The sequence below is a fragment of the Xenopus laevis genome, chromosome 7S (assembly GCF_017654675.1).
Source record: "Xenopus laevis strain J_2021 chromosome 7S, Xenopus_laevis_v10.1, whole genome shotgun sequence".
Taxonomy (NCBI): domain Eukaryota; kingdom Metazoa; phylum Chordata; class Amphibia; order Anura; family Pipidae; genus Xenopus; species Xenopus laevis.
This window is the reverse complement of record NC_054384.1, coordinates 86175774-86187782: the sequence shown is the minus strand read 5'-3', so window position 1 is coordinate 86187782 and position 12009 is coordinate 86175774. Positions and strand designations below refer to the sequence as shown.

Below are 12009 nucleotides of genomic sequence, written 5' to 3'. Positions count from 1 at the left end.
CAGTTTGAGCCTAAGAGGGATTGAAAAATGGGGTGGTTGTGTTTTTTTACAACCTAACTCCAGGTAAAATGTGAATCTGAATTTAGTTCTACGCCTCTCCCTTTATAATTTTAACTTTGGGCTATTTCCAAGGTGGCAGTATAAGTGCAACATAGGATACGTATGAGCACTTTGTACCATGCTTGAATGCCATCGTACACTGCTTTGCATGTTAAAATCAAATGTTGATATTTTTTTCAAGCCATGCTGGATAGTTTTAGTCTGGTAATTTAAAATGATTTTGATATTTTATTGCACTGCACAGTTTTTCCTAAAAAGCAACTTGTTCTTAGGTGTAATGGGAATATTTTTTGCTTTGCCCATATTCCATTATAAATCAATTGTCATATAGAAAACAAATATTTATGCTTTTTAAAGAGGACTTTTTAGGTCACACCATTGATCTGCACAGGCTTTACCTAATTAAAATTGTAAATTAGATCAGCAACCTCAGAACTTCCATTAAAATCAAAGGCTTGTTAATCATTGGTGGCTATTATGCAGCATATCTATGGTTGGGGGAACAGAGAGCATGCACCCGTCCAAACAGTTCGCTTTGAGCCCAATGACCAGAACTGCAAGAATACAACCAAATGTCTTGGTGCCACAATGATGAGGTTTTTTTTGTACTTTACCCAGTTAAGCTAATTCTCGCTGTTTTTTAGATTTACCGTGTAAACAGGGGCAGATGTGAGATCTGTAAATCGTTTTTAGTGTTGTATTTAAATGGTAGGATGTTAAAAAAAAAACAAGAGTAAAGGTGCAATTTTCTTTTGCAGTGCAAAGAATTTATTTCGAAAGTCGCTTGTTTGATTGTGATGATCTGTAATGGCTTTTTGTTCTAGGGAAGTGATGAGGACGTATCAGAAAATCAAGATGAGCTTGAGGAAAAGTCAGAAAGTGAAGGAAGTGATTATGCTCCCAACAAAAAGAAGAAGAAAAAGCTCAAAGAAAAGAAAGAAAAAAAAGCTAAACGTAAAAAGAAAGATGATGATGATGATGAAAATGAAGAAGGTGGAATTAAGGTAAAAGGAAAAAAATATATATATCTGTATATAGATTTTCTGTTTTCAATTGGTCCTCTGAATTCATCCATTATCAATATATAAATAGGACATTAAGATATTCTGTGCTTTAAAGGAATTGTACAGTGTAAAAATAAAAACTGGGTAAATAGATAGGCTGTGCAAAATAAAAAATGTTTCTAATATAGTTAGTTAGCCAAAAATGTATACAGGCTGGAGTGACTGGGTGTCTAACATAATAGCCAGGACACTACTTCCTACTTTTCAGCTCTCTTGGTTTACACTGACTGGTTACCCGGGTTACCAGGCAGTAACAATCAGATACTTGAGGGGGGGCCACATGGGTCATATCTGTTGCTTTTGAAACTGAGCTGAATGCTGAGAATCAATTACAAACTCACTGAACAGATATGTCCCATGTGGCCCCCCTTCAAGTCGCTGACTAGCTCAGAGTTATAGAACTGAAAAGCAGGAAGTTGGATTCTGGCTATTATGTTACACATCCAGTCAATCCAGCCTTTATACATTACATTTTTGCCTAACTAACTATATTATCTATTATGTGTGGTGCACATTTGTTTTAATATTTAATTCCTATTTTTGGATGCCTCAAATAGTCTATTGGAGAAGAGGAAACTAGATTAGGGTCTCTGTTTCCCTATATTCTACATCCCTTCTACATTCCCTTATGCTTCTACATCCCTTCTACACTTCTTTTTATTACTTATTGGCATCATATGTTTATCGATCACACTTTGATATTGCTTTTCTTCTACGCACGGCTCTTCCTGGTTTCACTATCGCACAATCCTGTAACTGATGGCCTGCCTTTCGCTTATTGGTCAGTTTACATTGACTTGCTTTTGACCTGGCATCATATCCCCTGCTTAGTAAGAGGTTGCCACACTAGTAATATGAATTACATGATGACACCAGTAACATACATTAACACCAAGATGTACTGGTTCTGCTTGATGGATGCCTACATCATTACAGCCTTTATCACACTTAGGAAGCTTTGACCCTGAGCCCAAATTAAATGTACCGTAAGTCATTTTAATTGTCTATCCTTGCCGGATATGTAAAATGCTCATTTGACATAGCCTATAGCTGCGCTCCAGCAATTAGATCGCTACCTGTTTAATTAATGCTATTATTATACCTGTGGACGAAGAAGTACATTTTGGAGTTTTGGGAAAATATCAAGACAAAGGCAGTTATATATATATATATATATATATATACAGAGAGCATAAACTGGAGCACTCCCAAGTCAAAATCAATGCCTAGGTGCTGGTTAAATAATTAATATCAAATTGGCAAATAAACCGCACAACCAGGTCTTGCATAGAGTGTAAAAATCACAAACTTATTTATTTATCGACGTTTCGGCTCCAAACTTAAGCCGTCTTCAGGAGGTGAAAACCACACACTTTACACACATATTTAAAGGCTAAAATGGCGCCAACATACAAGTGATGATGTCATCACACTGCTGTGTTCTCATTGGTAATTGTGAATTGACGTGTATGACCCAAAACCAGCTGGGTTTAAACAATACTGTCATTGCAATACACAGTTAAGTCTATTTCAAGACTTCATATATCACTATGCTGCAAATATAAACCATCGTGATATTAGTGTATCCGCGTTCTGTGATTCAGTGTTAATGTGCCCAATAAAAGATAAAAAAGAAAACTAGTGTAGCGCACATCTGGTGCGCTACATTACCTAATACCTTTGGTACCTTTGGCACCAGATGTGCGCTACACTAGTTTTCTTTTTTATCTTTTATTGGGCACATTAACACTGAATCACAGAACGCGGATACACTAATATCACGTTGGTTTATATTTGCAGCATAGTGATATATGAAGTCTTGAAATAGACTTAACTGTGTATTGCAATGACAGTATTGTTTAAACCCAGCTGGTTTTGGGTCATACACGTCAATTCACAATTACCAATGAGAACACAGCAGTGTGATGACGTCATCACTTGTATGTTGGCGCCATTTTAGCCTTTAAATATGTGTGTAAAGTGTGTGGTTTTCACCTCCTGAAGACGGCTTAAGTTTGGAGCCGAAACGTCGATAAATAAATAAGTTTGTGATTTTTACACTCTATGCAAGACCTGGTTGTGCGGTTTATTTGCCAATTTGATATATATATATATATATATATATATATATATATATATATATATATATATATATATATTTGTTACATGTTTGCCATGAGACTGTCACTGTATCATTAGTTATTTGCAACATAAATTTGTTATTTTGTATTATCATTTATTTACTTTGGACATATTTTTGGTTTAATGTTTTGCTATTTTACTTTTTTTTTTATATCGTGTTTTGTTTGTGTTCTATTTGATTGGGGACAGGCAGTCCCTCGTTTGCAACATGATATGATATCATACATATTCCTTTCCCATCAATTGAGGTTTATTAGGCTTTGGTTTGTTTGTAGTATCACTTTGATAAAGGCTAGATTGCTAGTTAAAACATCAGTCACCGATCAATAAAGCTATTTTATTTTGTTATTAAGACCTGCGATTGCAGACTTTTTAATGTATAACATGCCTTATGGAAACAGTAGTGTTTCAGCAGTGACATAAAGAAAATATGCAATATGCATCATAACAAAATTAGACAGGTGCATGCATATATTTAGGCACCCCAACAGAGATATTTCATCAATACATAGTTGAGCCTCTTTTTGCAAATGTAACAGCCTCTAGGCGCCTCCTATAGCCTTTGATGAGTGTCTGGATTCTGGATGGCGGTATTTTTGACCATTTGTCCATACAAAATCTCTCCAGTTCAGTTAAATTTGATGGCTGATGAGCATGGACAGCCTGCTTTAAATCATCCCATAGATTTTCGATGATATTCAAGGTAGGGGACTGTGACGGCCATTCCAGAATATTGTACTTCTCCCTCTGCATAAATGCCTTTGTTTTTGATTTCGAAGTGTGTTTAGGGTCATTGTCTTGTTGGAATATCCAACCCCTGTGTAACTTCAATTTTGTGATTGATGCTTGAACGTTATCCTGAATAATTTGTTGATATTGGGTTGAATTCATCCAACCCACAACTTTAACAAGGGCCCCAGCCCCTGAACTAGCCACACAGCCCCACAGCATGATGGAACCTCCACCAAATTTGACAGTAGGTATCAGGTGTTTTTCTTGGAATGTGGTGTTCTTCTTCCACCATGCAAAAGTACAGATACACCATCTGCAGCAAAATGCTCTTGCAGGTCTTTGGAGGTGATCTTAGGGTTGTTTGTAACAACTCTCACAATCCTCCGCATATGCCGCTCCTGTATTTTTCTTGGCCTGCCAGACCTGGGTTTTACAGCAACTGTGCCTGTGGCCTTCCATATCCTGATTACATTCCTTACAGTTGAAAATGACAGTTTAAAACTCTGAGATAGCTTTTTGTAGCCTTTCCCTAAACCATGATACTGAACAATCTTTGTTTTCAGATCTTTTGAGAGTTGTTTTGAGCATCCCATGCTGTCACTCTTCAGATGAGAGTCAAACTGAAGCACAACTTGCAATTGGCCACCTTAAATACTTTTTCTCATGATTGGACACATCTGCTTATGAAGTTCAAAGCTTAACGAGCTAATCCAACCAATTTGGTGTTGCCAGTAATCAGTACTGTACATGCATTCAAATTAGCAAAATTAAAATTTGCATAGCCAGTTTTTCACATTTGATTTAATTTCATACAACTGAATACTGCTTCAATAAAAATCTTCACAAAACACCCCAGTACTGGGAAATGAAAGACATACCACTGTTGTCTTTTTTGTTTATAGTGTAGTAAATTATTATGCAAGCTGAGAGGGGTTCCTTAACTTTTTCATATGACTGTATTAGGAATGCACCGAATCCACTATTTTGGATTCGGCCGAATCCCCAAATCCATCTTGGAAGATTCGGCTGAATACCAAACCGAATCCGAATCCTAATTTGCATATGCAAATTAGGGGCGGGAAAGGAAAAAGTGGAAAAAATTGATTTACATCCTTGTTTTGTAACAAAAAGTCAAGTGAAATCCGCCCTCCCCACAATTTGCATATGCAAATTTGGATTCGATTCGGCCAGGCACAAGGATTTCGGCCGAATCCGAATCCTGCTGAAAAAGGCAGAATCTTGGCCGAATCCCGAACCGAATCCTGGATTCGGTGCATCCCTAGACTGTATACAGTATATATATATCCGATGCGGATGAGATTGTGAAAGTGAACAACGAGTGTAACTTTAGACCCTCCTATGACTTCCCCTTTTCAAGAGGAACCCCCAGTAGTGACCAACAGACCTCCTACGGGTCAGGGTCACGTAAAATGTACCCAACAAGGAAGGGATAAGAAGAGGCAGAAATCGGAAGGAGTAGCAATCGCTATATATAATTACCCCAGCACACACTTATCCCGGGTGAATTAAGCCTGTTACAAAAGGGGTTATCTTTTGTGCCTACGTGTCATTTTAATTAAGCTCCTCGGGGATCGAAACATCATATCGCTTATGCATACTATTTTGCTAAAGAAAATCCAGTTGTTGCTAGTCTTTTTCTATATATGTATTTTTTACTTTGCACCTGGGCTGTTAAGACAGAGTGCTGTCCTGCCCAATAAACTATATATATAATAACAAAAAAGTACAGGCTCGGTTAGAGTAACTGATTTTATTTAACAAGCAAAGTGATTTTCCTCTGGGAAAAAACTAAATACTTTCAAAAAGTATAAAAACACAGAGATAAAGTGCCATGTGGTATGACACACAGTAAGAAGAAGCTCCCTGTGGAGCTTACAATCAAAGTATGGAGATCTGCACATCAAAATAGCATAGGTGCAATAGTGCTTGGAAGTATTGTTAAATAAGTCTAGGTTCAAAGCACACAGGCCTTGTCATAGATACAAAAATAAACCCATGGTGGGCACTTAAGTGTGGAAGTGTGTGAGAGTTACGTTTCAGTTCACTCAGAGTTAAATCTTCTGACTTCAGGTTTCATTAAAAACTACCAGATGTTAAAACCGAATGTTATTTTTTTACATTGCGCACTATAACTTTTACTGTATGCTTTAAATTGAGCAGGAAGCAGCAGAAAGAGTAAGAGAAAAATGTCCTCTTTTGGGAAACAACACAAACAAGCACCGTTTTTAACACTTTCATCATGAAGCAAAAAGTTGTCAGTTAGATTTTGGAACAGGAAATGTGTAATAATTAGGTAGTTTGATGATTTCTTACCAGAGAGGGAAAAGGTGAGAGTAGTTTATTAAATAGAAAAAGCTGCAAAAAGATAAAGATGCCCACATAACACAGAAACTCTTAATATACCCATCACAGTTGCCACTTTCTTCAAAAAGTATGAATAAATGCCATTTTCTATGCTAAATTCCAGTTGTTTAACAGTTCTGATCTTTCTGAATCATTTGAAATCCTGGCAGGGAAGGAGGGACTAAACACTGATGTTACAAATTGTAATGACTTCTCTACAGTTTACATACAGCATGCAGGAACTACTTAACCCACAATGCATTGCACTGTGATGTTCCTTTCCTTATTAAAATCACTTGTGCAGGGAATTGTGGGGTTTGAAGGATACAGGCTGAGGACAAATGGCTGCTGATACAAAGTAACAGTAGTCAGCCAGCTCAGCAAAGTGTCAGACAGATCAGCAGTAGTGATGGACGAATTTATTCGGCAGGCGCAAATTCATGGCGAATTTGTGCGATTGCCGACGTCGAATACATTCGCGAAACGGTGCGAAAATTTGCCGGCGTCCAAAAAAAAAACAATTTTCAGGAGGGCGGCGCTTTTTCGTCAAAAACGGACGCCGGCATTAAAAAAACGGACACTGGCATAAAAAATGAGACGCCGGCGCTGTTTCACAAACTTTTCGCTGTTTCGCGAATTTCGCAAGAAATTCGCCCATCACTAATCAGCAGGAGAGCAGGGGGCTAGGCTTAGGAAACTGTTCCAAACCATTAAAGAGGAACTCCACAAAAACATAACTTAAGCTTTTCAAAAAGTAAACATAACTTCAAGCAACTTTGCAATATACATAAATTAAAAAATATGCAGACTTTTTCATGATTTTTAATGGTTTCTGACAGTTCCCTAAGCGTAGCCCCCCCTCCATTTTATCCAAATTCTAAAAAATTATTTCTTTTTTTCTCTGTAATAATAAAACAGTCCCTCGCTCTTTAACCAAACTAAGATATAATTAATCCTTACTGGAAGCAAAACCAGACTATTGGGTTTATTAAATGTTTAAAGGATTTTCTAGTAGACTAAGGTATAAAGATCCAAATAACAGAAAGAATCCCAAAGAAGGTCTCAAGAATTCTGGATAACAGGTCCCATAAGTGTACTACTTTGATTATAGAATGGCTCATTCTAAGCAACTTTCTAATTTATCTTCTTTATTCATTCTTTTTACATAATTTGACTTTTTCTTCTAACTCTTTTTAGCTTTCTTTTTTTCTTTTTAATAATATTTTTTAATTATTTGCCACCTTCTTCTGGCTCTTGTTATTAAGCATTGTTATTGCTACTTTTTATTACTTATCTTGGTATTCAGGCCTCTCCTATTCATATTCCAGTCTCTATTCAAATCAGTGCATGGTTGCTGGGGTAATTTGGACCCTAGCAAACAGATTGCTGAAATTGCAGACCGGTGAATAAAAAGATAAATTACTCAAAAATGAAGACCAATTCCAAATTGTCTCAGATTATCACTCTGTACATCATGATAAAAGTTGATTTAAAGGTGAACAACCCCTTTAAGCTTTAAAGTTTTAAAGTATACATGATGGAACAGTTTTTTAAAGACTTATCCCAAAATCATATGTACAACCTTGCACAGTAATTCATTAGAGGCACAAACTAACTGGAATTCAGAATATACAGAAGAACCAAGGGCAAGATATACATGTGGTTAGCATTGTAAACATTTCGGAGAAAACAAAATTCACAGAGGCCATTTTAATTAAAACCAGGACACACATTTTGTACAAGAAAATGTGGAGTAAAATATAAAAAAAACACTCCCACACACAGTTACAAATCCTTGAAAATGTCACCAAGCTTTCTCTAGATTTATATTTTTTAGTATTTTTATTTTCTGCCAAATCTTTATTATGGTGCCAGTGAGATTCAGCAAAGAAAAGCCATGCTGGAATACCAATTCAAAAACAGCATATGGCCCCTAGTACTCTACAAATACGTAGTAGGGATTTATGTGATGATTTGCTGAAAGGGACCTGTTATCCAGAATGCTCTGGGCCTTAGGTTTTCCAGAAAACAGATCTTTCCATGATTTTTTTTATACCTTCAGTCTGCTAGAAAATCATGTAAATATTAAATAAACACAATAAGGATTCATTATAAGTTAGCTTGGATCACATGAAGAGAAAAAGGAAAACATTTTAAAACATTTGGATTATTTGACTATAATGGATTCTATGGGAGATGGCCTCTATGTAATTCAGAGATTTCTGGATAACGGATCCCATACCTGTATTCATATATATTTCAATATGATCAGAAATGATACTGCTACGAATAGCTTAGAAAAATGTTGATATGGCAACTAGTATCTGAAAAACCATAATCCAGAAAATGCCAGTTAAGGCCAATTTAAAGCAAAGGTAGTGAATGTAGTGAGTAGGACCTTGGACAGTGATTTGGATGTGGGATTTTGGTCCTTAAATAAAAATATTGTTACTAGCTCTTGGCAATTCTTTTTTTAATTCCCTATATGCAAAATTGTGCAGGGCTTTGTCCATGGAAGAACGTCACACCTATTTTTGAGTACTGATCTTCTTCAGGTAATGTATTATTGCAGTGGATTTTTAACAGCGTGAATTCTGTTTATTTTCAAGGAGCCTAAAACTTCATCTCAGTTAATGGAAGAGTGGGGCCTAGACAATGTGGACTATGTTTTCTCAGAGGAAGATTATCATACATTGACCAACTACAAGGCTTTCAGTCAGTTTCTCAGGTAAGACAGATTTCAGGTTCATCTGTTTTCAATTCTTGTGTCCATTTATTATATTTCATTTTATTATATCTTATCATTTGTAATTTGAGAAACAGCAAACATTTCAGTGTAATTCCATGTATTATTTTTGCTACTTGTTTTTTTTTTTAAAATTATGACTTATGATGTGCAGAAAATTTGTGACAAAATCTCCTCTGTCATTTCTTTAACAACAGTAGCTGCAGCCATACTGTACGATTGTATTTGAGTTGGGTGGGCCACACACACACACATCTTTTTTAACGGCAATGAATATTGGACAATTCACCTGTCATATAAGGGAATCTGCTTTCATTAAACATGTGAATTGATGATGAATTTTTTTTCAACAATTTAGGCCTTTAATTGCAAAGAAGAATCCAAAAATCCCAATGTCGAAGATGATGACTGTACTTGGGGCAAAATGGAGGGAGTTCAGTGCTAATAATCCACTAAAGGGAAGTTCTGCAGCAGCTGCAGCTGCTGCGGTCGCAGCAGCAGTTGAAACTGTGGTTGTTTCTCCTCCACTATTGGTCCTTCCCCCCCAACCAGTCCAACCCGCACCTATAAGGAAGGCAAAAACCAAGGAAGGAAAAGGTATGTTCCCAACATCACTACAGCTTATTCTCAGAAAAGGAAGCAAAATATTTACAGACACTATTCAGACACATCTCCATGTTTTTTACCTTTACTGTTACATTGTCCCCAGAAGTGTGTCATAACAAGTGCCCTTTAAAAAAGTTAAAGGGCACAGTTTTATTAATTGCAGTAGTGTGGTATCAAAAACCACTTGTTAGCTAAATGCAAATCGTGATTTAGATTCAGCCCACTACATGAATCCTGGAATTCCCAGTAGATCTAGGGTGTTATTTATTCCACGGCTCCGTTGCAACTATTCATTAGAGCACTGGTTGGTGCATAATGTTCAGGAGTGTGTATAGGCACAAATAAAAAGAGTCAATGGGGTCATTTACAAACACACCTGCAACTATGGGTGCACCAAAATGGATACAATGTTGAGTCCATATTGATGGAATCTAGAACGGTACAGTCATGCTCCTGTGCCTCCATATTGGTGCAGAATATGTCCATCATGATTCTTCTGATAAATGGTGTGCATATTGTCACTGGGGGAACCCATAATAGAATCCATGGTTTCCTTTATACTATTGGCTTCTCCTGCTTAAATAGTATTTTGTGCCCTATTTAAAAATATTAATTATGGGTTTAGGAATGCTTTGCATCTGCCACCCTGATTAAGAGGTACATAGTTCCTAAAAATTGTCATAAACGTAACCTAGCATTTCAAGCCTCTGTTTATTGTATATAATGATATTTTCTAATGTGAACAAAACGGTTTGTCCTTATTTTGACTCAGACTTTATTTTATAAATACTAGCATTATAGACTGTACACGTTTTATGAGTTCTAATCCCCCCTCCAGAGGGTCTTTACATGAATAACTCTTTGTGGTCCTTGATTTCTAGGCAGTGGGGTTACTGCCACATTTTCTGTCTAAAAAAATAACACTATCTATGTTATCTTCCTTATCTATTAATGATACTGGAATGAAGTAGATGGAAAATAGTGATCAGTTTGCAATCCTAATACTGACCTCTATCTACTACTTACCTCTGTCATATTCTTGTATAGTTTCTCCATTACCTGAAGGACCCATCTCCACAAATTTATGACATTATTTACTTGAACCTGGTGGGAATAAATGGTCAAGGAATCCCTTTCTTTTATTTCTGTATTATTCCCTATTATGTATGTATTAATCTGTTTGTTTATGGGGCCAAAAATCATATTCTTAAAGCTGACCCACCAAAAACATGGGGTAGAAGTTACCAGGATCCTCATATGTGAGAACGTAGCTTTTCTACTCACAAAAGTATAATGCTGTTTTTATAGGACCTGGTGTAAGGAAAAAATCTAAACCGTCCAAGGATAACAAGAAAAAAGCTAAAGGCAAGAAAGTGGCAAACCTCAAATTTAAATTCGGAGGGGTGGCCAGCAAAAGAAAAAAAGGTTCATCAGTAAGTAGTTTTAACATTTCTTCTGTTCTGCATTTCTGAATATTTGAACTCATATCGGGGCCACTCTTCAGTCTGTAGCTACAAATAATCTATATATATACCAAGGGGGTTATTTATCAAAGTCTGAATTTATCTCAATATTTTCTGCTACAAACTCTGATCAAATCTGCTTATTTATGTACGCTTATTTATTATTACATTTTCCTGAAAATTTGCTTTGCGGAAAAAAAAAATCAGATTTTTTTTCCCGGATTTTTCGTCTGATTTTAACGATTTTTTCGGTTTTTCGCCTGAAAACTTCAGAGTATTGCATGAAACCCAGCGCGCAATCAAAAAATCATTGGGACTTCTCCCAGTGACTTATATGCAACCTCGACAGGTCTGAGATGCCGGATTTTCAGATTCAGACATTTCCATCCTCAGGGTTTAATAAATTCCGAAAAATTCCCGATTTTTTTTAAAAAAAATCACAAATTTTTCATGATTTGTGCATTTGCAGTTTAGTTACTAACCCGCATAGTGACTGCTACTGTTAGCATTTAAATAGCATTGCTGCATTACCTTTTACCACAGTGCATAATTGGTAATACAGGTAAGCGACCTGTCCAGAATGCTCGGGACCTGGGGTTTTCCGGATAATGGATCTTTCCATAATTTGGATCTTCATACCTCAAGTCTACTAGAAACTCATGTAAACATGAAATAAACCCAATAGGCTGGGTTTGCTTCCAATAAGGATTAATTATATCTTAGTTTGGATCAAGTACAAGCTACTGTTTAATTATTACAGAGAAAAGGGAAATCATTTTTAAAAATATAGTTTATTTGGATAAAATAGAGTCTATGGGATACAGCCTTTAGG

At 36.3% G+C, this 12009-nt stretch overlaps 1 protein-coding gene across 7 annotated transcripts in view; it reads left to right on the top strand.

Annotated features, from left to right (window-relative positions):
* The window catches only part of chd5.S (chromodomain helicase DNA binding protein 5 S homeolog), a 133582-nt gene that overhangs the window by 41806 nt on the left and 79767 nt on the right, over window positions 1–12009 (top strand). For all 7 annotated transcript variants that reach the window (XM_041571481.1, XM_018227958.2, XM_041571479.1 and 4 more), the window contains exons 3-6: window positions 885–1064; window positions 8972–9090; window positions 9467–9705; window positions 11023–11147. In XM_041571481.1, the coding sequence (XP_041427415.1) occupies window positions 885–1064; window positions 8972–9090; window positions 9467–9705; window positions 11023–11147 (663 nt within the window). The remainder of the gene's footprint in view (window positions 1–884; window positions 1065–8971; window positions 9091–9466; window positions 9706–11022; window positions 11148–12009) is intronic.